The sequence below is a fragment of the Bolinopsis microptera genome, chromosome 2 (genome assembly GCF_026151205.1).
Source record: "Bolinopsis microptera isolate Bmic1 chromosome 2, MBARI_Bmic_1.0, whole genome shotgun sequence".
NCBI lineage: Eukaryota > Metazoa > Ctenophora > Tentaculata > Lobata > Bolinopsidae > Bolinopsis > Bolinopsis microptera.
In genome coordinates, this window is record NC_087073.1 from 10,504,168 (window position 1) to 10,531,538 (window position 27,371).

At 38.2% G+C, this 27,371-nt stretch overlaps 2 protein-coding genes and 1 long non-coding RNA gene across 5 annotated transcripts in view; 2 read left to right on the top strand and 1 right to left on the bottom strand.

Annotated features, from left to right (window-relative positions):
* The window catches only part of LOC134826399 (large ribosomal subunit protein uL14), a 91,348-nt gene that overhangs the window by 27,514 nt on the left and 36,463 nt on the right, over positions 1-27,371 (bottom strand). The window lies entirely within an intron of this gene.
* LOC134812015 (serine/arginine repetitive matrix protein 1-like) lies at positions 1,488-17,822 on the top strand. 2 transcript variants are annotated; one of them, XM_063819188.1, is made up of 10 exons: positions 1,488-1,623; positions 9,570-9,738; positions 11,052-11,287; positions 11,742-11,823; positions 12,239-12,337; positions 12,498-12,586; positions 12,754-13,004; positions 13,144-13,332; positions 13,589-13,741; positions 13,972-17,822. In XM_063819188.1, the coding sequence occupies exons 1-10, from the start codon at positions 1,605-1,607 to the stop codon at positions 16,237-16,239; spliced, it is 3,555 nt and encodes a 1,184-aa protein (XP_063675258.1). In that variant the 5' UTR covers positions 1,488-1,604; the 3' UTR covers positions 16,240-17,822. The 2 variants fall into 2 exon arrangements, with proteins under 2 accessions (XP_063675258.1, XP_063675259.1); XM_063819189.1 differs by lacking the exon at positions 1,488-1,623 and adding an exon at positions 8,219-8,554.
* Positions 21,913-26,642, top strand: LOC134811519 (uncharacterized). The gene is made up of 2 exons (XR_010159824.1): positions 21,913-22,113; positions 26,365-26,642. It is a non-coding gene; the product is annotated as an uncharacterized LOC134811519 (long non-coding RNA).

The following is a 27,371-nucleotide window of genomic DNA, read 5'->3' on the forward strand; positions in this document are numbered from 1 at the left end:
TTTCGCCCACCCTATTACAGATAAGCTGTTCACTTCAAACTATCAATTCAGTTACAACCGTATAAGGTAATAATTTGAACCCGACACAGTACACACCATAACAACACAATACACTCCTGCACAGTCCACACTCCACGCCCCTCCCCTGAGAAATGCCGTTGATTAACTTGCCTGGGTCGCTCATTTGCTTAAATCGTTGATTGATTACGTTACACGTATCAGTTGTTATCTGTTTTATGTTGTGTCTCGGAAAACTAGTTAATCTTGATATGTCAACCAACGAGATCTGGAAACATTTCACAAAAGAGGGGGACAACGTGGCCTGCATGCAATGTGACAAGTCTTTTCTCAGCACAACAGCCAAAAGGTCTTACACTAGTCTTTGGTACCACTTGAGAGTTAAACACGGTATAGAAAATGCAGCTGCTAATAATGATAAATCTTCGGCATCCCCCAAAGTCAAGCGACCAAAAATCAGTCCCTAATAGTATCTTACATCGAAAAGAAAACTCAAGCCGAAATGTATAGCCGTTTAGCGGCTGTGGACAGACTCTCTTTTAATCAAATTGCAACCAGCAGTTTCATCAGAGATGCCATGAACATTCTGTATTTTGAACATTCCGCCCACGTCTGTTGAGGCAGAGCGGACCTTCAGTGCAAGTGGACTCTTTCTCACGAAATTAAGATGTAGACTATCTGACAAATCTTTAGATATGTTGATTTTTCTGAAATACTATTTTGCTAATAAAGCTTCTAAGTAGTTACTTATGTAGCAAGTTCTAACTTTGCACACATTACAAATAGGGGGAGATTGTTATTACCACTTCACTTTTGATTAATTTACAATTTTGGAATTACGCGTTCCACTTTGTGTAAGATTGTTATTGTCACTGACTGTTCACTGTAAAGTATATCGGATCTTCACTTTCAATTAATTGACTATTTTGAAATTAAGCGTTTACAATTTGTGTACGATATCTCGGGAATTCATGACCCTCAATCACGGAAGTTATAAATCATGAACGTATGATTAATTAAGCCACTGAATCGATGGAAAATAAGCTAATTGTTCTGACCAAATTTTATCGCCGATAATTATCGTTATCGCCGATAATTGAAAAATTATTATCGGTTATCGGCGATAAAAAATTTTGGACCGATAATGCAAACCCTAATGGCAACTGATCTTCTCCTAATCTTGCACAACTCTATGATTCTTCCAAAAGCAAGAATATGGATCTTCCTCTCCAGGGACCATTCTAGTTTAGCCTGAGCAGAGGGCCAATATATGGACTGATCCGGTTAAGGAGGAGCTTATTAAATATTTTTTAGCAGCTACAGGGGCAAGAGAGATCCCATGGTAGTTGTTGGGATTAGAAAGATCTCCTTTTCAGGTATGATAGATGCATTGGTCCACGCATCAGATTTCCTGATTTAAATGATTATATAAAAAATCCTGATTTAAATATTTCTGTTCGTTAAATTTTAGATAGATGTATTAAATTTGATCTCAACGATATACTCGATAGCACCCATGACATTACCATGACTATTTAGCTGCGAGATGAGAACTGGGACGTCGAGAGGCAAAAAATCTGAGGTTCATGGTCATGGAATGCACTGGTAAGTCAAACAATTTTAAAATATTTATTTTTCCTTTACCCCTCCCTCCTCCCCTGGCCCCCCTTTTAAGTTTGCCAGCTTTAGCGTGAACTTTAGCATCAAAACTATTTTGGAAAACTATGCATACAATTACTAGTGTACTATCAGTTTTATTTGTAGATAGACACTAAACAGATCAGAACATTTCTTGTTAATTTCTGATAGTCTAAATGTTAAGCAAATGTGATCATTTTGAAGCGTCTTATCTTTACCAAATATTCTCTTGATATTTAAAATTTAAAATTGCAATGTCACCTCAGTCTACTTTGTTGTATGTAAAAAATAAAATCAGTAATGATTTCAATCTTCTTTTGGATTGACCAGCTTTAACTCCTTCCTCCCCCAGTTTACTGGTTCTATGTTTAAGCTTAAATGTTGATCATACCTGTATTACAGCGTGTTTTCATTTACCAGGCTGCTGTAGTTATAAATTCAGTTCAGATTTATTTATCAGACCCAAAATCTTCCATCCCAGTTCCGCTCCAACCTATTTCAGGATGTATGACAATAATAACCCCAGATGTAGTTGTTAACAGTGATAAATTCAAGGGAACCTTCGGTTGCTTATCAAAATACAATGCCAGTGAGAGTTTAAAATACTTAGATGCTATCTTCTCCATGGAACGTCCTTGTAGAACTTGGTTCTTATACCTAGGTAGTAAGTGGGCCACTGTCGGTATTAAACGGAAAAACGGTCCAGTCTAACATTCATTATTTGTTTGTTTGGGGAACCCACTCCACCTCGCGTCGGTACCTAAGTAAGGAGGCTTCTTCCACCTACTGGGCTGACGTCTAATGGGGTCCTTGGTGCAAGTATGAGCCTTATAACTGAACTTTGCTCTTGTCTGTTTTTGTTTGTCACAACGCCCATTGCACTAATTCAGTAAGAATTGAACGATGAAATAAAACTTAAAACACTAATGTTTGCCGAAGATTTAAATATAGATTTTGACTATTGCCACCAAGATAATAGACGATAGTGATTCTTAAGTTCAAGGCACATGATCTATTAATAGAAACCTTGTCTGGTGATGAACAAGGTATCAACTACAGTAGTATTGATCAAAAGTGCCGAATAAAGCGACAGGGTCATGTCGTTAGATAGTTTTGTCATTTTGGTTGTCTATCAAAGCAAAGTGGTCACGTACTATGACTTAATACACATTAGTGTGAGTTGATGGGTCAATAAGTTTCATCACAATTTCTAAGAGCACAAACATGATGTAAAAACTTAATAATCGCATTACAAATACAAGGAAGGCATGTGAGTTATCTGTTAGATTCTAGTCACCAGATCACATTATTTAATGAACTTATTCCCCGGAGTCATAATAGGTTGAGACAATATTTGAATATTTAAACTGACTAGCTCACTATGCTGTTGTTAATGCTGGCGTAAAATGTAATTACAGAGTAATTCGAGACTAAATCAGGAAAATGGTAAAATAGTTTCAAGTGTTTAGTGTCAAAACATACTTGCAGAAAGCAAAAGCTGCATTTAGTTGCGAAACTTCTTGCAGACCATGCAGCACTACAATTACTGTGCAAGAAGGAAAAGTGAGGAGAGCTAGTGTGTGGTGCGACCAGTGACGAAGTACACGATTATGTAGAGCTATAAATTTTGATAACCTATGCGGTAGTTTTGCGGCACTACTCAATCAACTGGGAGGGGCACATTTAAAAAACATTTCATAATTTGTAATCAATAACGAGCAAAGAAAAACTGGCCACCTAACTGTGCATGCAACAAAAGACTCAATATCGGCCACATAGACACACTGTTAGTAGCTACCTCTGAATATATCCTAAGTCAAAGATTCAAAATAGTTTTTTGTGCGGAAAACTTTGTTTTCATGCTGACAATATGCAGCCGGGCAAGAAACATTCGAATTCTTGCGGAAAAATGCAAATCATTCTATTGCTCATCTAAGTGAGACCAGTTCGCGGTTCCAGCGAATTTGCTTCTGAAACCTGTTGACCATACTCAAATTTAAATATCTCAGTTCGTGAAAATAGACAAAATATAACTTTCTCAATCGAAATGTGGTTATTTTATCTTTGAGGACCTCCATCCTGAACTTCTTAAATTTAAATTGATGTTTAATTACCACCAGACTTTCAGTACTAATATTTAGTTACTTACTATTTAGTTACTAAACTAGTAACTACTACTAGTATTTACTTACTAAACACCTGAAAGCGATGGTTGAACGTGACTAAATATGTGACCATGAATCTTGAATATATCGATAATCTATTGAACACACTAAACATCTTAACAACTGAACTCTTTAAGTTTGGTAACTTATATTAATACCATACTGCCAGGATTAGTTAGTGCTCTAGAACCTACTTTCATTACAACTATTCCAAAGTGAAAAATATTCACTTTTAAAGTGACTTCTCTAGATTAATGTACATTAATTAATTAATCATATCCCAACCGAATTGTGTTTATGATTTAATAATCTAAAGTATTAGAAATATGTAATGATACCAAATAAAGAGGGACTGATTATTCCTGAAATTGTAGATATGATTTCTAAACGTATTTCAACGTAACTTATGGTAACCAACCAAGCTTACAGTAACATCCGACTAAAGGCTTCGTTACAATAACTATGGATATCTCAGTTCCGTTCAGTTCAAAGTTTATATAGTTCAAACCGATCTGTTTCGAGCGGGGGGTCCGGGTTTCCAATGTTGAAAAATGGTGAAATTTTACAATCTGGATACTCAATTTACCATAAAAGTCATTCACCATTTTTTCCTTTTCACCCTTTTGAAAAAAGGCAATAGTGAAAGGTTACGAATGGACGTTTTTGCAGAAAAACGTGGATTTTGGAAATAGCGGTAGGTGGGTCAAATATATGTCGTGTTCCTTACTTGCTTCCGTTCGTTTCCATGTCAACTTGCCGCGCGCACGCGCACGGGGATTGCTTGCGGAGATGTGGTGTATAGCTAGTATGTGGTCAATGAATGCGCGGCACTAGCGTATTTTAATGTATACTAGTAATGTATAGTATTTTGTAATAAGCCCAACTTGAATGTGGCACGCGTAGTCTACTGATGTTTCAATATGATTATTATAAGGTGAGCTGATTAGAGCTTATATTAATAGTTATAGTGAAATGGAAATCTAGCGTCCGCCAAAACGAAACAACGGGCGCAATTCTTGTTCACCATTGGAAACCCCCCTTTCGAGCCTCATAGCTTTCTAACTAAACATTGCACATCTTGTTGTGAAATTCATGTTTTATTATCTTAGTTAGTATCTTCCCGGCCCCTCCGGAGGCCTCGGCCTCAATCCTAGCACTGAACTATCGTTCTTAAGATTATAATTGTAGCTAACGTTTTGATACAAAATATCATCTTATATTGGCCATAAACGTGACCTTTTGTTTTATTAACCTTTGATCTATTTAATTACACGAGCTTGCCAAAAGTGATCTAACATTATTTACTTAGTAACTATTTCGTGTTGTCACGCATCATGTTGTGCACACTGCCGTATTAAAGTACTATCAATTTTACAACAACATATTGGCTTCCATTTCAGAATCTTCAGGACGCTTCTCGCAACTTTGCCTTCTATTTTCGGCAGAGTATAAAAGATACATTTTTAAATGGTCTAGATTGTTTCTATTTTTTTCGATTCCAAAACTTCTAGAAATATCTTGAAAATATACAACAAGATTAAATAAATTAAATTAAATAAGCATCCCTGATTCTAAGAATCTGTTCGGTATCGTTCGAGATTACATAATGCCTTGTTTTGAGATAACATATAATTGACACCGCATGTATCAGAACAGGTTGTGTGGCTTGTGTCGCTGAGGTTAATTTTAATCTCACGATATGAGTCTAGCATTGACTGTTTATTTACTCATATAACGAGTAAATCATTTCCTCGGATTATTATTATGGATGAAATATACTTACTTTGTAGTATAGTTGTACTCATTTATTGCAATAATTGTAATGCCGAAAGTCGAAACCATAGTAAATACCATCATGGGTAGGGTAATTTGTTTACAACTTTTTAATTTATCCAGTATACTATTGCAAGGTGTGCGCAACTTAAAGTCAGAATTGTGTTTCATCATCATTCACAGCATTTAAAGGCCTCATTTAATCATATAAATTGACTATCATATTATTCTGTATATAATGTATCGTTATTTGTTCATTTTTGCGATGAAAATGAATATATTTTGGGTTCTATTTTCGTAAAAAACGGAACTCTTTTAGTTAATTGAGTCGCCAAAATCAAGTTTATTTTATCTAATTACCTAATTAGGTAATTGAAGTTATCTGATGGCTAATATCTCTACAGTTAAATTCTAATTTGCCGGCCTTGTCAAGGAAAATACATAAGCCCGCTAAATCTGGGGCTTGATTCACACTAAATAGAGTAAATACACTAAATAGAGTAAATACACTAAATAGAGTAAATACTAAAATACTTGTAAATGATCACTTTCGGGGACCTCACTTGATATTTCCATCTGCTCTGGATTACTTGAATGGTAATGTCAATGAATGCTAATATAATTTGTCATAAAACTCCCATTTTTACTTAATATTGTTATTGTCTTTGAATTTTGCTAATATAACTAGCTTTTAATGATCCTCCTAATAGTTTTCCATAAATTCCGAACTGAAATAAAAGTGCGTAATTTTAATATTTCCATAATAAGTCTTGATTGAATTGCTTAAATATGTCTTTTTTTGGGTATGTTTTTAATGTCTTTTTTTTTCATTCCTTGTATAGTGAAACTTTGAATCCTTATAACCGATTCCCCATCGTTACCCACAAACAGAACTTTATTATTACTGTAAGAAATGGTATTTGTAATAAACTAATAAATTTTAAAGATTCTGACAACTGTTGCGTTAGCTGACGTTGAGTATGAACTCTACAAATGATGGTATTAAACCCCAGTTTTAAACTAATTACAACACTACAAATTGAACAGTTATTGATGTGATATTCCTTTGTCACTTTGTGGATGGCCGAAACTAGTCGAATTACAAGCGGGTCGTCTCTGGATTCATCGTTTTCATGTCTTGATGATCACCATCAAGTCTAATTTATTGAGATTTAGACATCTCACAGAAGAAAATTCAAAATAGTGTATTGAATAAATCATTAATCGTATTTATTATATTTAAATAGTGTAATGAATAAGTTAACATTAGATGATAAATAAGATATTAATCGTATTCGGCAATTCGCTATTGTTCTAATGTAATATTAGAGTCCGGTGTCCCTATTGTCAGATATTTATTGATTAAATCACGCCAATGCCGTATAATAGGATCAATGCACACAGCACAATAAAAAGTCGTGGTAGATTTCTCTAAATATCAGTCAGGCGGACCGGGACACGGGACAAGTTATGTCATAATTCATGACCGATATCTCCAATTTTGGCTGCGATCAAATCTATATATTTTGATATCCACGGTGCGTCGGAAATAAGATTCAATATTCATCTGAACTGTGTTATTTAAGTAAGCTGTAAGTGTAAACTGTTAACTAAACTGTTAACTAAACTGTTTACTAAACTGTTAACTAAACTGTTTACTGAACTGTTAACTAAACTGTTAACTAAACTGTTAACTAAACTGTTAACTAAACTGTAAACTAATCTGTTAACTAAACTGTTAACTATAACGTTTACTAAACTGTTAACTAGGCGTTAACTAAACTGTTTACTAAACTGTTTACTTAACTGTTAACTAAAACGTTTAATAAACTGTTAACTAGACGTTAACTAAACTGTTAACTAAACTGTTTACTAAACTGTTAACTAAACTGTTTACTAAACTGTTAACTAGACGTTAACTAAACTGTTAACTAAACTGTTTACTAAACTGTTAACTAAACTGTTTACTAAACTGTTTACTAAACTGTTTACTAAACTGTTTACTAAACTGTTTACTAAACTGTTTACTAAACTGTTAACTAAAACGTTTACTAAACTGTTAACTAAAACGTTAACTAAACTGTTAACTAAAACGTTAACTAAACTGTTTACTAAAACGTTAACTAAACTGTTAACTAAAACGTTAATTAAACTGATTTCTAAACTGTTTACTAAAACGTTAACTAAACTGTTAACTAAACTGTTAATTTTCGCTACTTAATGGCTTCCTTTTCTGGCCCTGTATGTTCTATTCTATATTGTGGGACTTGTGGCTCTTTCAATATGCAATGTACGTATTCAATTTTGTTACATATGTCTAAATAAATCATATTATAACACATTTATTTCTTAGTTTCACATCAATTGTGGTGTTTCTACAAACAGAAAGCAACATTCCCAAAAAAACAATCGTGATATATCCCGGCGCCGGCTGTATCTGAAGTTTACCAATCTGTTATAATTTGGAGGATTAACAATAATTAACCTGAATAATTAACCTGAACCGTAATCACCCCCATTTAACTGTACCGGAAGTAAATACACGTACTGGTTGTGGAATGTGCGAGGAATGCATGTTTATTTACCGACCAGTCTGCTCGTGTTATATCTGGTTCCTTCTTTGTGAGTTGTGAGTCTGTTTTGTTAGTTAGTCTCTGGTTCCCCGTCTAGTCTAATCCCGTGTGTGTGTGTGTACTCGTATGTACTGGTGTGTGTACTGGTATGCACTGGTATGTACTGGCATATTGCCGGTTCTATGTACTTATAGTACACATTTGTACAATACCACTCATGTTCTCGGAATGTGTCTATCGTCATGATCTTCAACATTCCTTTTCCTTAATTTCCGTGTACTTGAACTACAAAAAACTCTGCTCCTTATTACAATTGGTTGCTTCTGTGATGATGTCCTCTTATTTCTGTGGTGCTGTAACGGATACTTGTCCTGAACTACTTGCTTTGTATGTGCTTAAATCTTGGGAATGACTCTTTCGTTAATTCGCATAGGATTCGGGGAAGCTTTTGCTTTTGCGGGATATTTAGCGGGCTAAGGGTTACCGGGGTTTTATACAAAAATATCCGCATGCTCATTAATTAAATATTCTGCAATTCTCTGCAAAGACGCTGTCGTTTATCTTGGAAAATTTATAGCTCTCTGATTAAAAAAGTTTGAATTTTATGCAGATAAAAATGTATGTTTAACATCAATTCAAATGATGTCGCCTGACGCCTCGGCTCCCGCGTAAATGAAATGATATACTCAACAATTAAGTGCTCTGAGTCACCCAAGGAAACAGGGAAAGTTTTCAGGGAAATTTTAAGAAAATTGCAGTACCATGTACCAAGACCTGAGTTAAAGTTTCTAGACCCCCTATAATGCTTCCCATTTGTCGCACTATATAATACTACTTTATTTGGAATATATAAGAGTAGTAACGTAGAGTTTCGCAATGAAATGACTTAATCTTTATTATGCACGTATATTTTCGCTGGCATCAAAATTATTCTATTTTGGGCCAGAAAAGTGAAGGGTGATTTATTCAAATTTTAGCAGTCTGGTCCATTTGTAATCTCGCAACTTCTCAATCTGGTTACACCCGATGAACAAGTTCTAGAAGTCCGTAGATGCTCTCTTTTCTAATAACTCTAGAACAGAGGATTAGAGATAAAGGGTAACGTAGTGATTCTCAAGTCTACACTGGGCAGACTTTTATTGTGTATGGTCTATGATTTCTCGTAAACTTCTGCAAAATCAGCAATTTTGGGATAATTTCTACCCCTTACGGCTTTTTCTTCTTAATCTAGTGTATATATAGCTCTCGTCTTGTTCCCTTGAACTCAACTTTTTCTACACCCAATTAATTTCATGCAAAAAGTATTGAAGCAGTTTCTCTAGACATTAGACACAACAGGTTACAGCGCTACTGTTCAATTCCCTTTTTATTGTCGACTCTGTTAACATTATTATTGTTTCAGAGCGGTTAGCCACACCTCCAAATGTGTGTCAGTATGAGAAGATCAAGTGCACTACGCCCTGTGTCAATGGCTCCAAGTTCTGCTCCAAGCACGTCAACTCTCATCAGTGCCGTTATTTCCGAGGTGGAACTCAATGCAAGAATAGGATCGCCGGCACAGAGCAACGAACGTAAGTGTATAAATATAGTGGTTTTTTGGTCTCTGATGAAATTGGCCCGTTAAAAAATCTTAAGTTTTATTTATTGCTGCCCACCATTGAAACTTAATGTAAATTTTACTAGATCAGACCAAATCGTCCCATTTATTTATCTAATATTTAACCTAATTTTCTTTAAAATTATAATTCCGGCGGGAAAATCAGGCTGAGCCTGATTTTATTTTGGGTGTGGGGCGCTATTTTCTTAAAACTAACAATGCCACTGGTAACTGAAGCCCCCTTAAGTTTGGTTACACTTACTTGAAGTTCTAAAATCGAACTAGTTACGTCATGGGAGCACATGGAAATATTTTCTTGGCATAAGAAGCTTCCGGAATGCGTGAAGTGCGTCTATAACTGCAGGGGGAAATTTGTTAATTGAGTCAAATGAAGTTTTGTCATATTTTATTTTAAGTTCTTGATTTAAATAGATTGATCGAAGCAATGTTCATATCGGGCCATAAATACCTAAACGCCTCATCAAAATGCGGTATCAACTAGAATTTTATAGCCAAAACTTGAGGGCCTTGAGTATCGGTATGGAATGTATCTGATAGTATTCTGATGCTTTTTCAAACTAGGTTGTTGTGTATCTTGGTTTTAAAATGTGAAAGTCGTATGAAGTTCGGTTATTTAACCAAAATATAGGGATTATTGGAGTATCAGTGATATTTTCCAACTAAATTTCAATTCGATAATATCAAGACGTTAGCGATATTGTGGTCGTCGTCTGTTCGAATATTATCTTTGTTTCAACAGCATTCTCGATCCTTAACTGGATGTTTCCAAACATAAATTTGTGAAACTATCATTTTAAGATGAACAAAATTTGGACAAATTCTGACAATTATTTTAGCACTATTCTCATTTGGGCAAGGTTTTAAAAGACCTCCGCTGGCGGCAAAGTTGTTGGTGTCTGTTTAAGTGGTTATTCCTCAGTTTTATTTTGCTTGTTGGAATGTCTAGCTAGAGTTCCTCTCAGTCATGCCGAATTCCTCAAGAACCAAAAAATTTGGGCGTGAACGTCGTTTGAACTCTGTTTACTTTCCAAATTTTCGCAAAAATTTTTTTCGCGCGTTATAAGTAGACTAGTTTGTTTATAGCACTTTCTTTGCTCGTCATTCGCCGCGCGCGCTAATTTGCTTTAGATGACTTGGATTTCGCTAACAAATTAATTACGTAATACGTTCAATAAGTGACGCCGTCGCCTTTCTAACCGGTTCCAGAACGCTCGAAATGTATCTAAGGGCCAAAATGTCACATGCCCTAACTACCAAAACTTTCAGGCTCTGTACGACCCACTTGCAAGTAAAGGCCACCCGAAAGCGGCGGAGGACAGAAGCTCCCGCCCATAAGGACCTCGTCAACAAGACGCCGCCTTATGCTCTACATGTCTTCCGAATCATGACCCAAGAGAGACAGCGGCTGAAGTTTAAACCCAACATCAAGAAACGTCCTCTGGAGCATTTGAAATGGGTTTTGAAGCGGGAACGACTGGAGAAAAATCCGGTATATCCTTCAGGTAACTGCTCAAAAAGTGTGGGAAGGCAAAATTATGATATCTTTTCCTGGAAATATTTTAGGGCAAGTTTCAAAAAATGGTGGCTACAAACAAAGTCTGGGACTTTGCATGTGCGGAGAATTATTCGATACATCTATTATACCATTCTTAGCTAATCTTATTTCCTTAATTGTGACGTATTCAGAAATTCTTCAACTCCCTCCGTACAGTTATTTAGCTGTACTTTGAAGTGCATAGTGCCGATGATAGAGGATTATAAGTTAACTTAGTGTATAATAGCAGAGTAAAACTGGAAGTTGTAAAAATAGCTTCAAATATTTTAATTTCTTAAATTTTAGGCCCAACCTCTTATTTTCTCAATTGTAATGCCACTGTTATGGTGCATTTCTGTTCAATCGATGAAGAATAACTCAAATCCCTGAGACTAGACACTAAATGTTAAATATATTTTCAGGTATGGAAAACGAGTGCAACCAATACGACACACCCCACGAGAACATATCCCTAGACGATGGTGTTCCCTTGCAACAGAAAGAGTAAGTTTTCTCCTCTTAGTGTTAGTGCTGCCGCATCCTTTGATATTGTGCACTAGATCATATGATATCAGAGTTTGACAGTGAATTTATGTGATTGTTTTTGTGAAGGTTCAATTAGCTGATTAAAATGGCTGTGATGAAATTGGAAATTGGTCTGTTCTTCCTCAGAAATAGCATTTTAGCGCTGCATTTCATGCCCTTATCTAAGATCTGGCAGTTGACTCTCAAAAAATTGATGATCAAATAGAAAATAAGTCTCCCAACAGCTGTAAAATGGGGCCCCCTAATATGATAATTATAATGTATAAAACTCGCGAGGCGTGAGCTATTAAATGTACACCCACTAAAGCTCTGAACCCACAATACTCATGACACCATGCCATGTGTTTAAATTACTAACACCATCTTTCCGCAGAATGAGCGATATAAGGAGCAGAAGTGTTTACTTGTCTAAAATGGAGGAGCATTTGCATAAAAGACTAGACCACCTCGTGTATCAAGTCAACGCTTACCGGTACGTATTGTCTGTTGATGGCTCATGCTCAAATTAACGTCTAGAACTTTCTCTTCGGTTTTACAAGTTAATATTTCTTACATTAAATAGTGATGGTTCAAGTTGCAAGACTTTTTATTAATTATTTCGTGCAACGGTAAAATTACTGGGTCCATCTCAGGCGAACGCAAAGCCATTTACCAATAAACACTCGGGCAATAACAGAGGCAGCAAGGAGCAGCGTAACTAAAACAACGCAACTTCTCAATGGTTCGTAATTATGCTTTGTTAGAGTGTGCCTGATCCAGGATTTATTACAAGGCATTTGATGTGCTACATAGCATGTGTATTATATTTGTTACTCTGGAAGTGTGCACAGGGCTAGCGGTGCCGTAATTAGTGTTTCATAGTGCCTCACAGTCATTTCACCCTGACAGGTAACGAGAGTTCGAGTAGTAAGGAACAGTGTCCGTGTTCGTTAGCTAACCGCGCTGCACGGTATTCGTGCTGCGTGTGTAACAAGCGTGCACTGCCCTTTACCAAGTACTGCGTCAACCACATCTTGCATGACGGTGAACAACTTCTCTTCTCAAAGTGCAACACCGTCATGCCCCAGAGTATTGACTCTTGCCCGACTCCAACAGTGTCGTCAACCGGCAAACCTTGTACTCTTCACTCGTTGCTAGAGGTATGCAATCTTCTGTATCTCTTTTCTTAATGTTAATTTTTGAGTTTTTCGAACATTTTATTTACCGCCTTAGCATTTAAAATCATGTTTATTTAATGGCCTTGGAGACAGTCAGGTTAACTATTAAACCATCTCGCAGAGATTTGGAGTCACTGAATCTACTGATATCATTGAAATGGAGTCTAGCTGTAGTGAAAGTGAGGCAGATGACGACGTAGAACCCCCCTCCTTGGACTCGTGTCTCAACTCCGCTCCTTCATCGCCGATAGTAACCAAATCTAAGATTCCATCCCCTATCCCGGATAACCACCATCCTCCGCCGCCAGAGGTATAATTATCCATACTGTAGATATAATCAATAAATTGAATATCATAAAATATGATAATTTTATGGATATCCAGTCAGTATTATTCCTTATCGTGTAATTTAGTGTAATGTCCCCAAAAAAGCAACCACCGTAACCCATGATAACCACGACAAGTCTCGCCAAATTACATTAATATGACGTACACCTGAATGGCCGGTAGTTAAGTTGCACCGTCTATCTCTCTCTCTGACAAACTCTAACTCATTGTCTGGATAGGTTTCAGAGTTGGATATGGATATGTTGCCCATGCAACCTGACACCATATTGGAGAGCAGTCTGCTACCTGACGAGCCTGACATTCCGCTGTCTGTCCGGTTTTTGGAACCCAGTGCACACCCCTCTAATAAGCGAATCAGAACTAAGGAGGAGGTTAGATCTTTATATTAAATCTCTTGTTTAGCTACCACTGTTGACAGCTTGCCTTTACTGAAACTTTATTTCTACTGTCATGAAGTTCGGGTAAGTTTTTCCTTGAGCTTGGAATGTAAGTTGTTGCACTCACCCTCTTGGTAACGTTTGCGGATGAAGATACACCGTTTTAAACTACGCGTGTTGTATTTGTACCTTTAAGACTCATAGTAACAGGTAAACTATTTCAGGAGATGCAAGCGCGGATGTCACCGTACATGAAGTTCCCAGGACAGGGAGGAGCACCTGCCGGATACTTTCACTACCCTTACAACTACAACGCGCCTGCTACCTTCCTCCACGGTTATAACAAGGAAGGGGAGCCTATATACGGTTACCATGACAACAAACAGCACGAGTATCAGAAATACTTGGCTCGCCAACACTCGACCTCGGGATCAGATAGCAGTCGTCCTACCACTCCGATAATTAATCCGGAGATGATGGCTCATTATTATCAACAGCAGCGGTTCATGCACCCCACAGCAAGCCCCGCGCCTGTTCCTACTCCTGAACCTAAAAAGGACCCTCCCCCTGCCCCTAAGAAGAAGAAACAGAAAAAGAAAAAGGCACCATCGGTGGTTGTTGCTACTCCAACGAAACAGGAGAAGGCTAGGGAAACACCCCCACCCCAGATTCCGACGAACCCTTATTCTTCACAAGACAGTGGTGGCGGCTCGCCAAACTCAGCTGCCAGTCCTGCAACTATGGCTCTGCTGAAATCAAAACTTGCAGAACCAAAGAAAGATACCAGTTCTCCTACGCCTGAGATCAGTGAACCGAAACCTGCTGTCAAGAGCACTTCTAAGAAGAACCACGGATCTAATTCTAAACGAACGCCACCCAAGACCCCTGTCTCTCAACAGCAGGAGTTTACAGCGGTGATGATGCCACCACAACATCCTGCCATGGCAAATCCCCGGTTACAAATGCAACCTGGACAACCAAACTACTACCAGTACGCTCAGCAGGCTATGTATCCGGGCCATCCTGGTAACCAACAGTATTATCTGCAGATGTTCATGCCGCCGGGAGGGCCAGGGGGTCCTGGGGCTGTTCCTGGAGGAATGACACCTCAAAGACCACCCTCGAACCCTCAACCAGAACGGGAGCCCAGTCCTGCAAACAACGGTCCTGTTACTAAGGAATTACCTCCCAAGAGTGGTGACGGAGCTGTGGCTAATAGTGGGGAGGGGACAGGTCCTGAATTGAATGAGTTCCATTTGAGGAACACTCTGACCCAACAAAGACAGCGTCAGATGATGATCGCTGCTCAGAGTCAAGGTATGACTCCAGGACAATATCCTTATCCTCAGCAGTTCCAGTATTATCAGTCGTTCCCGCCTCCCTCGCCTGCTCCTGCGGGCTCACCAAAACCCGAAAAGAAGCGAAAGAAACAGCCGCCAAAGGAGAAGAATGACAAGGATGGACCTGGACCTGGACCTGGACTTGTACTTGTACCTGGACCTGGACCTGGACCTGGACCTGGACTTGTACCTGGACCTGGACCTGGACCTGGACCTGGACCTGGACCTGGATCTGGACCTGGATCTGGACCTAATGTACATAAAAAGAAACCAAGCTTGAGCAGTCCGACTGGTAAAGACAACCAACTGTCTTCTTTACAAAGTCTCATGACCACTGCTTCATCTGGACGGCTACCTCTGGAGACGGTCCTCCCAGATGCAGAGCCTGTTAAACCCCCTAGCAAGCCTAGATCAAAGAAAAGTTCTGCGAAAGAGGACGGTGGTAACGATTTGAGAGCCTCGCATACCACGCCACATAATACCTTGCAACCAAACTATGCGAATTATGCAGCCTATTACCAGGGCTACACGCCTGTTCAGGGACATGTCGTGATGGGGCCGATGAAAGGGTATGTTAATGGGACTACCGGACCACTGTACTTTAGGATGGATGAGCCGGTAGAACTGGGACAAGACAATAAACCTGTTGTTATTAATGATGCTGTGTTGGCTAGGAACCGACCTAGCACTGTTTTAATGAAAAATCCAGGGTGGGTGGAAAAATTCATTAAAAAGCCCGAACATAGCTCAGATAAAAGTAGGAGCAAGTCGAAAATGAACTCTAGTCCACGACGCAGTCCTCAAAAATCTCAGCATAGGAACCTAATATTTCATAACACAGAGATAGGGACAATCAGTGACAAGTTGGCAAAGCAGCAGAAGAACGCAGAACAGCGCTCATCCCACCGTGCGATGTGTGCCAAGTCTAAGGTCGTAGAGCAGGCTCCACCGCCGTCAAACAACGACTCTAACAATAACAACAATAACAACAATAACAACAACAACGTGCCTCATCCTCCTGCCCAACAAACAGGGAACAACTCGTACCACCCTCCCTCCGACAAGGGGGCCAAGGTGCCACTCTACCTGCCAGATAAACACCCTGTCACTGACTCCATACCCCTGAACTCTCAGCCTGAAGGAGTCACGTGATAAAGCGCGGGAGATCCGCAAATCCTCTCCAATGATATTATCCGCTATGATAGTGTTCCGTTCCTCCGCTCCAAATATATTGTACATATAACCGGATATATATTATATTGAATGATGTTCAATACATTGGCATTATATGATGTTTTTAATTCATTAACGTGTAGATTTCTATCTTCTTAATCTTGTGTAGGGGCTGCAGGATGCGACCTCTGCGCCATCAACACGTGCAGGCGCGCATCAACACGTGCAGGCGCGCACCAGCACGTGCAGCCGTCATTTTATTACCGTGTCAATTTGTGAGTTGTGTGCTCGTGGTGTAGCCCAGTGTGTTATATAATGAGATGTATGAAATAGATGAGCTTGGCCGGTTTAATTCGCCTTGTGATAATACTTGTAATTGTGTCGTCAGCACGTTTTATAATTATATGATACGACGGGTGGTTTATTAGGTTTTATATGTTTGCAGATCGAAGCGCGTTTGTGAATTAACAATTGTATGTAAGGATTGTTTGAATTTGAGCATGTATAAGTTCTTACGGTCTAAGTTCTTACGGTGTAATTTTGGCTGATATATAGCTTCTAAAATATAAAAGTTTGGTTTTCATGCGATGATTTTAGGTGGACTCATTAAATGGGTCTCTCTGAGTTGCTTTATCATTTTAATCGTATTATCATTTAGGAGAACGCACAATTTCACACATTTGTTGATTAGTAAGTAATTGAAGTTGCTAATATAATAGATTTTCCTCCGGTTCAACAAAGTTATGTAATTTTAGTTTTAATCAGGAGCATTTCATTCATATTAATACCTCAGCATTATAATTATATCACTAAATTCAGAGTTGCACTCAGTATCTGAACTTCTTCACTAAGTTTGTCAATGACTGTCAAATGAAGAGTTACTTTGGTTGGCTCGATCAGTTTGATGCTCTGTGACCCCAAATTCCACAACACAGTTTATGAGTGTAACTCACAAATCTCAACTAACGAATACAGTTTCGAAATAGCTTTGTAGATTTTTATCGTAAAATTTTATAGTTACCCCGGAGATGTTAAATTTTTGCGGTTTACTTTGTCTTATCGTGACTCTCGGAGTCAGGGGCAATACGATCTAGTTCTTTTGTTTGCAAACGATCATTGCATCGTATGGCAAGACAGGATATATATTTTCCACCATTACTTTCAATTAAACATTTCTTAACTAACAGAAATTTGCTTTGATAAAACATAGAATAGCCCGTGATTTACGGAAACCGTAACTTAAATTAGTTATAGATATCATCCTTGATGTTAGCATCCAAATCTCGTAATTGGAAAAAGTTTACGTAACATAGTACACATTTTACATGATCGGAGATATTAGCATTTTACCAGTTTCGATAAATATCTTTTATGGGAATTTAAAAATTGGGCTTACAATACTTGCCTGTCATTGATCATTAATCGCGGATTTATAAACTACAATGATGTTTAGGGCATTCTTCAAAAGACAGTGTGTGTGTTGTGTCCAAGGTGAAGACTGTCGTGTGCTATGTATTACACTTTGAGATTAAGTATTACAGATAATAATAATTGCGTATATAACAAGGTGTTTTACTTGTAAAATTGTAAAATTCATACAACCCATCTAATAAGTAGACGAATCTAAGATACCAACATAATGCATAAAGTGTTCAATACACTTTTTTACACTACACTTTTGTCTTTTTTGGTATGGTGTTGTAAAAAAGTACACTCTTTAATGCTTTTTTAGGCTATTTTACACTGCACTTTTGCCTTTTTTTAATGTATATTGTATGGTCATGGTGTAGAGAACCCTCCCTCCGCCACCATTAAATCACTCACCAATGACCTTTAATTTTTTACGAAAGTTCCCTGAGTACATTTAATAATTGCAACATGAAAGTAGCGTCATACAATTTCAAAGTATTTTTCTATGGTAATACCAGAACATATCCCATGACATAGGGTCCAACTCTGCGCGCGTCTCGGTAGGTTTCAAACCTACAAAATTGTACTAGCGGTAAAAATTAAAATCATCACAATTTTGCTAGAAGTTTAATTGCATAACTAGAACGAGCGTGCTAAATCACTCTACAGTCGATCTTCGAGATTGTTCTAAAAGGGCCCCCGACAGTTGAAACCAACTTCAATCGATGTATTTTCGGACGCTGATTCCGAATCCCCCCCCCCCCCCCCCCCCCCCCCCCCCATGACATAGGGCCAAAATGCTCCCCTAACGAGATTTTGTCGAAAAACTGTTTCGATCACGTGATATGACCGTATAAGGAAGTTAGTCTAATATCTAGTTAGGGTTAGGGTTTCAGCATATGCTTTTGTTAAGGATTGGGTTAGGGTTAGGGTTGGGATCAGATTAGAGGGTTAGGGTTTCGAATAGTCGTTCAGGACCAGCTAGAGAAGGGGTTGAAAAAGTCACGTGACAGTCGAGTGTAGAGTGATTAATCATCATCCTAACTAGAACTCTCGTGCACGCTGAATGCTTGCAGCAGCGCGCACCCGCCGAAACAAGTGCGTCGCGTAGTACGCGTAAGTATGAAGTATATGGTCAGGTGACGACTGATGCAACGTAATATGATACTCTAGTCCAATATCTGTTTAAATATTATTATTTTCATTGTTAATGGATTGCCCTTCACAAAGTTCACATAGACACGAGTTTTCGTGTACTACGTGACGCCATTTTTTCATATGGCGCGCTACTGCAATCTTGCAGGTTTACAACCTACTAGGACGCGCGCCGAGTTGGACTCGTCGACGCAGTCCTGATATAATAATTGGAACAAATATTTTACTTGGCAGATGTTACTATAAATTTCTTCGAAGTAGCGCGCGCCGCTTTCTTCTCGAAATGCCCGATGGCAAGTGCTACGAAATAGCGCGCGCCGGGCCAGATCATTAACAATGGTCAACAATTTTACGTGTATCACCCGTTAAGAGAACGAGTTAAAAAAGTCACGTGACCGTCGAGTGTAGCGTGATTAATCATCATCCTGACCATTTTACAGGGTCATTGAGATTGGCACAAGACACAATTGAAGTACCCAAACTCCTATTCCCAAAGAAAGCTTTGATAAACGGAAAATCATCATAATATAAAAAGAGATTTTGGAAGATTCTTAATTGACGATGTTAATTCTTCGCAGCTCGGCGAGGCCTTACCTGGTATGGGGACCTCAGGCTATCATGTTCATAAATATAGATTAGGTGGAATGACAGGCTGAGCGCGGCCCAGCAAGGCGAGGATCATACCAGTAGCTCATCTCGCCGCGCCGATCTAATGAGAAGCATTATTGGATGCGAAGATTTTTGAAGCCTAGCCTTAAATATCCTTTGCTCTAACCAGAGCGCTCTCGCTTGCAGTAGCGCTACTGCAAGCGAGAGGGCTCTGGTTAGAGCAAGCGCGCGACCGCCGGAGGCGGTCTATCCTACTTGTGAAACAAGCGCGTCACGCAGTACACAGTACGCGTATGACTATGTGAAAAATAGCCTTACCTGGGGACCTCAGGCTATTATGTCCATAGATAGAGATTCGGCGGAATGACAGGCTGAGCGCGGCCCAGTAATAAATAGCCTTAAAATAAGGCTGGATATAACCTGAGGCAGCATAAGCGAGAATTTGAGGGTAGCTGCTCCAAGGATAGCTGAATAGAGCAACAAGTAGTTTATGACTGTATTGTCTTTCACAATGATTAGCTCCAGTTATTGATAATGATAATAATAAATGAAAGTTCTTTTTTTCTGATTGACAATTTGGGAAATAATAAATATGAGTATTATATTATATGGGTTTTATTTATTTCTACAACAAGTATTTCATTTACTGGGCCGCGCTCGCCTGTCATTCCGGCTAATCTCTCATTCCGCCTAATCTTACCAACATTAAAGCCTGGGGTCCTCAGGTAAGTATTTCATTTACAGGTTTATTCCTACAGAAATAAGTAAAAGTAAAATCAATTTTTAAAAAAAGTAAAATACAATTTTTAGTTTTGATTCACGATGTCAATCCTTCGCATCTCGCCGATCTGCATACGAGAAGCATTATTGGATGCGCGCGCGCGACCCAGTAGTGCATCGCGCTACAATACATATTGAATTATAAATATCCGATAATTTCATTAATAATCATTAAAAGTAGCTTTGTAAAATCAAAAACGAAAAGCCCTACGCTAGGCGCGCGCGGCATCTTATCGTCAGTTACTGGGCCGCGCTCAGCCTGTCATTCCGCCTAATCTCTATTCGGGCTGAGTGAATTACGACCTCCATCGCCCTGAAAAAAGTGCGAATGCTCATTGGATGTTAAAGCGCACGTGACTTGCATTCACGTGATCATTCAGAACCAATTACAGCCGGGCAAAAGATCAAGTGCACGCCAACTACCAACAAAGAAGTGACGTATGCGCTACAAAAGCTGCGCGCTGAGTTAAATTGTAAAATTTGATTATTTGATTGTAAAATCACCTAAACGCGCCTATTTGCGCGTTTTAGAGGGTTCAATTTCGCCAGGCTATGTTTATGAACACAATAGTCTGGCGTCCCCAGGTAAATCGTCAGCTGTATGCCTAACTTGTAGCCGCTAACATCTTGTCATACGTTGTATGACCCGCCGCGCACGAAGTGCGCGGCTCCCCCTGTATCGTCGAAGACCGTGGGGGTCACCACGTGATACAACTAACATCAAAGCCACCGCGGGCGCCAAGTGCTGGGGTGCATTCTCGTTGACAATTAAACTTGGTCAAAGATATTTATGTACAATTCCGAAATTAAATCAATAATCATGTAGATATGAGTATTCAACACTACTCAACAAAAATATTTGTCGGCCCATCGACGATTCAGTCGCCGAAACAAAAATCAAATGTTTGCTTTTTCCGGTCGCGCTAAATCACTCTACAGTCGATTCTTCCATTTTCACCACTTTTAGTTTCGCATTGGATAAGCACATGTTATACGCGCGCGTTACGTGTCAATCATATTTGATCCCGATTTCTTACTTTGGGTTTCAAACTTGCTTGTCGAGTTTTCGTCAATAATCAATTATCATCCATGATTCATCATTGCCACTTGTGTAATACCTTGAAATCCTATAAGTTGAATGAATAGGTTTTTAAATTGTTGACATAGCATAGAAGGACTGTTGTCAGAATGTAGAATGATACAGAGCCGCCTTCAGAAGTTAAAATTGTTGAGCCGTATTTTCTAGTGTACTGTTTCGTATGACATATGAGTCGAGGTACAAATAGAATTTTTCGCTGGATCAAAATGCTGAGATTTTAATATAAAGCAAAGCCAAGTTGAAGTATCAATAAACTATAGTTTAGATTACGCCTGATTGCTTGAGTCCTATTTAAAAATATTTTTGATATGTCATCCTAGAAATAGAATCACAAATTTTGCATTCGTTTTAATTGTGTTTTTTTTATGCGAAGAGCATATATTGTTTTTCCTTAAGCCATAGCTGATCCAGCTATTGTAGAAGTCTACGGTCTTACTTTAGAAACACTGCGCTTCTTATTTGAATCATTAAATCTAGGCTGCATAAAATGATAGGTTTTCGAATTTTGACCTGAGCAGCCGAAACTGATATTATTATTATTGTTATCCATATAATATACTATTATCGATGTAGTTTAATAGACTATAAATTTATTATATAACCTGGTTTTATTTCCATAGAAGTGTTTTTACCAGTTACTTTAGTAAATTAACAAAATGTACGTCTCCACTCTGCAGTTCCGACTGCAATTCGAACTTTGCCGTCTAGAATCTAGTGTGAATATTATGGATATTTACAACAAATATTTTAATTATCAGGTTCATCAGCATGGGACAAGTTGCAGATCAACCGCCATATAGGTACGTACTACAAGTGTTCATTTATGACTCAGTAATACAATTAAACAACAAGTTAACTTAAGAGTTGCAATTTGATTGATATACAATATCATGCGATAGTTTATTAAAAAACTTCGAAGGCTTTTAACTTGAATAACAATATCATTTTTAAAGCAAGGTTTGTAATTGAAGGCAAGCATATCGGTCTGTACTGATGTAAAGGATTTTTGTTCTCAGTTTCTATGAAATTGTACCATGTACATATTTTTACCTCGTTCACCCTTCCAGCTCATGCATCAAGGCTGATTCTTCATCCTCACACTTACACGCCTTCAATTAGTCATCACCTGGAACTTTATCATATATAATTATAATCACGTCATCGCCCCATCATCCCTTATAGTCGAAGACGATAACATATGCATATTGTATAATTCTGCAAAATAAAACATGTTTTATTACTTATATGTTTGAACCAACTCCCTATCCCCTCCTAGATTATCAATTTTTCTCAATTTTTGCTACTTTTCAAAAGTTCAAAGAATCTTTTAATAAGCTTGAACCTCCCATAATATCTCTGGACAGTATAATGTATGTGTCCGGTGAACGAATCAATTCTCTCTCAAATTATATGTGTTCACTGTTCACTGTTAATTCACAGTTTATTTGCGAAAAGTTTCTACTATCAGCTAATTTAATTTAATTACAACTTGTTTTATTTAACCTTCCCCAGTTTGGCTATGAAATAATTGATATCACCAAATAAAATCAGCCCACGTTAAGATTCACCGTTAATAAGTACAAAAAATACATACTCACATTCCTACTCAGTGCACACTATGTATAATAACTGTTGCCAGATAAAACATTCAATGAGTTGCTTTAATTACAATTAATAAACGATGTGCAATGTATAATATTATATATAGATAGCTTATGACTACATTTTCCATGGTAAAATGGGTGGGCGACAATTAACCCTGACCCTGACCCTGACCCTGACCCTGACCCTGACCCTGACCCTGACCCTGACCCTGACCCTGACCCTGACCCTGACCCTGACCCTGACCCTGACCCTGACCCTGACCCTGACCCTGACCCTGACCCTGACCCTGACCCTGACCCTGACCCTGACCCTGACCCTGACCCTGACCCTGACCCTGACCCTGACCCTGACCCTGACCCTGACCCTGACCCTGACCCTGACCCTGACCCTGACCCTGACCCTGACCCTGACCCTGACCCTGACCCTGACCCTGACCCTGACCCTGACCCTGACCCTGACCCTGACCCTGACCCTGACCCTGACCCTGACCCTGACCCTGACCCTGACCCTGACCCTGACCCTGACCCTGACCCTGACCCTGACCCTGACCCTGACCCTGACCCTGACCCTGACCCTGACCCTGACCCTGACCCTGACCCTGACCCTGACCCTGACCCTGACCCTGACCCTGACCCTGACCCTGACCCTGACCCTGACCCTGACCCTGACCCTGATCCTGACCCTCATCCTGATCCTGATCCTGATCCTGATCCTGACCCTGACTTTAAACTTTCCAGATAGTTACATGGCTATATATGAATATATGAAACATTTGACATGGAGTTGTAGAGTGAGTTATGTGCCTCGCCGGGCTAAAGTAGTGGATGTCCTTGCTGTACGGCAAGTTAAACAAGGAACTGAAACTACTAGGTTCCGTACAGACTCAACTCTGCACCCATGTCAACATGTTCATTATATGCAAGCCTCTTGATTTATAAGACGGATAATCTGAGCAAGTTTGGGCAAATTTCTATGTGCCAAACTTGAGATATGACTTCAAAAACATTAAAATATCTCAAATTGGCGGTTTTGGTACGATATTTGACGAAAGTCGATTATCTCAAGATCTAACTGATAGAATTTCTTTAAACTTTCCAGATAGGGGGGGAGCCAAGTAGATTTTTGTAGATATTTGGATACGTTAATTCACCACTTTTTTCGTGAATTATCCATTACAATAATCTACAAATATCTACATTTATCTACAAAAAATGTATATCTCAAATATGTGCCCAGAAATTCTACTGAATTTTTGGAGATAAATGTATAAATTTGTAGAATTTGTAGAATTTTCGTGAATTATCCATTGACAATAATCTACAAATATCTACATTTATCTACAAAAATGTAATCTCAAATATGTGCCCAGAAATTCTACTGAATTTTTGGAGATAAATGTATAAATTTGTAGAATGTCAACCACTTTTTTCGTGGATTATTCATTCTACATTAATCTACAAATATCTACAAATATCTCCTTGGCTCCCCCCCCCCCAGATAGTTACATGGCTATAAGACGATTAATCTGAGCAAGTTTGGGCGAATTCATATGTGCCAAACTTGAGATATGAATTCAAACACATTAAAATATCTCAAATTGGCAGTTTTGGTACGATATTTGACGAAAGTCCATTATCTCAAGATCTTACTGATAGAATTTCTTAAAATGTTTCCAAATAGTTACATGGCTATAAGACAGACAATATGAGCAAGTTTGAGCGAATTTCTATATGCCAAATTTGAGATATAACTTCAAACACAAGAAAATATCTCTAATTGGTGCGTTCTCGCGGAACGCGGGCATATATTTTGAGATCTAACTGATAGAATTTTTTAAACTTTCCAGATAGTTACATGGTTATAAGACGATTAATCTGAGCAAGTTTGGGCGAATTTTTATGAGCCAAACTTGAGATATGACTTCAAACACATTAAAATATCTCAAATTGGCGGTTTTGGTACGATATTTGACGAAAGTCGATTATCTCAAGATCTAACTGATAGAATTTCTTTAAACTTTCCAGATAGTCACATGTCTATAAGACGGATAATCTGAGCAAGTTTGCGCGAATTTCTATGTGCCAAACGTGAGATATGACTTCAAACACAAGGAAATATTTCAAATTCTATCAGTTAGATCTTGAGAAAATCGAAAATAACCGTCAGCTTATGTAATGTAATCACAACTTGTTTAAGTTGACTATGAAAACCTTCCCCAGTTTGGCTATGATATAATTGATATCTCTAAATAAAATTGGCCTACGTTAAGATTCACCATTGAGCGAGCTACAAAAAATACACAGTACACACTCACATTCCTACCCAGTGCACTGTTGCCAGATAAAACATTCAATGACTTGCTTTAATTACAATTAATAAACGATGTGCAATGTATAGTATAGATAGCTTATGACCACATATGTTTCCATGTATATTCAGTAGTCAATGACTAGACAGTGTTATTTAAAATTACAAAGAATAAAATGGCGTCTGGACTTGGGACCAGCTCATAGTACATTTCATTAATGCCCTCTGAAAACCATTCTGCTAGCTAAAAAATGATATTTTTAGGTAAAACGTACTGAAAATTAAAATTAAGATCAAAAATTGAAAACGAACTAACAAAAAGAATGACACGTCATGCTAAAATACATATTCCGAAGTAAGATTAATCCCAGAATAATTTTTAGCAACTTTCAGACACGTTTTCAAACATAATCCAACAGCTACAGACAACTGCTGCAAGGAACTATTTCTTCCAGATGTAATGAATCGAAATTTAATAGGGTCCTTGTGCATTTTTGTCGTACCATACAGATATGGAAGCTTTCTATTCTCAGACTTGATTTTAATTCCATGAGACTTGAGGAAGTCTACATGTCTGAGAATGATTTCAGGATCTTGTTAAGGTTGATATCCTCAACATATTTATTAGTGTACTGAACTACCATGTAATTGTTACTTTTAGGTTGACTCTTCTTTGACCAAACGTATTTACATCGATACAATTAGTATAATGTAAACAAACAAAACCCCGATTTACCACGAACCCCGATTTACCGCAGATGTTTCCTTTCCCCCAAACTCCGCGGTCAATCGGGGTTTTACTGTATTTAAAAAGTTTCGATTCCGCAATAATTTCCGTTCACAAATTAGGTGGAATCATGATTCATACATATCAAATTCTGCATAGATGTATATATTGATATTGTATAACTCAATCTATAGCATATAATAAGACGGGTGTACTCATCAATTAATTTGGTTTAAACACTACTTTATTTAGCTCCTTATTATATTTGAAATCCGAATTGAATATTATTTATGAGAGTCAAATTTCTGTTGATCCCACGTTTGATTACGATGTTGTCACATTGAAACGTTGAATAATTCCTTTCCTCCTTATTTTATTTTTCATAAATATCTTATCATAAATATCTTATCAGGAGCAAAGAAAAACAGTCCTGGCTGTCCAAGAACACTAACAGGGCCGGAACACACAACCAGTGATAGCAGGAAATACAACAAGCAGTGGCGTAACAACAAAAAGAACTAGAGGGATAGAACAGGTTACCACTTCCTGCAAAGAAGAAGAATAAAAAACATTCCCCCCATCTCACGTGCAGGCAGATTAAAAATCTTACTGTTATCTATATTTTGAGACCTCATGTGGCGTGTTTTTCTGCTTTTTATACTTATAATACTAAAGATTCTGCAGTCTTAACTCTTATACTTTTCAAGTAAAAATAATTGACTTCGGTAAAATTGTAATATGCCGACTCGCTATAAAGGTTTAAAACATGAGTGATTGTTGGTTGTAAAGTGCTAAGTATTTTTCCTTCTTAAATGGCTATATAAAAAGGCTTGTTATATTAGCCGGAGTTTAGCAGCTCTGAAACAACCTTATGATAGAGCGCACAAATATAGAGCAGCTGTTATGAACAGTCAACTAATAGCCATTTAACGGCCGTGATCATGTCGTTACGATAATACATAATAGCCGTCTCAGCTTTTTTAGCCGGTTAATTAGTTTACCGGCTTACGCAGTGGGAGATTTATAATTCGCATCGTTTTGTCGTTTTAGAACCTAGAAATAGTGCTCAAAGCTGGCTTTGTGGTTAAGTTTTGTAGTTGGAAAGTGTTTTTAATGTAGAGTACTAGGAGCTCTGAGGATTTATTATTCGCATCATTTAGCCGTCTCATAACCTAGAAATAGTGCTCAGAGCTGGTTTTGTGGTTAAGTTTTGTAGTTGGAAAGTGTTTTTAATGTAGAGTACTGGGAGCTCTGAGGATTTATAATTGGCATCATTTAGCCGTCTCATAACCTAGAAATAGTGCACAGAGCTGCAGTTTAGTGGTTAAGTTTTGTAGTTGGAAAGTGTTTTTAATGTAGAGTACTGGGAGCTCTGAGGATTTATAATTGGCATCATTTAGCTGTCTCATAACCTAGAAA

Bases quoted from the DNA above. Each gene is read 5' to 3' on its own strand.
- LOC134812015 (XM_063819188.1), top strand. The intron at 12,338-12,497 runs GTACGTATTGTC...GGTCCATCTCAG, and splicing joins TATCAAGTCAACGCTTACCG to GCGAACGCAAAGCCATTTAC. The intron at 12,587-12,753 runs GTTCGTAATTAT...TCACCCTGACAG, and splicing joins AACAACGCAACTTCTCAATG to GTAACGAGAGTTCGAGTAGT.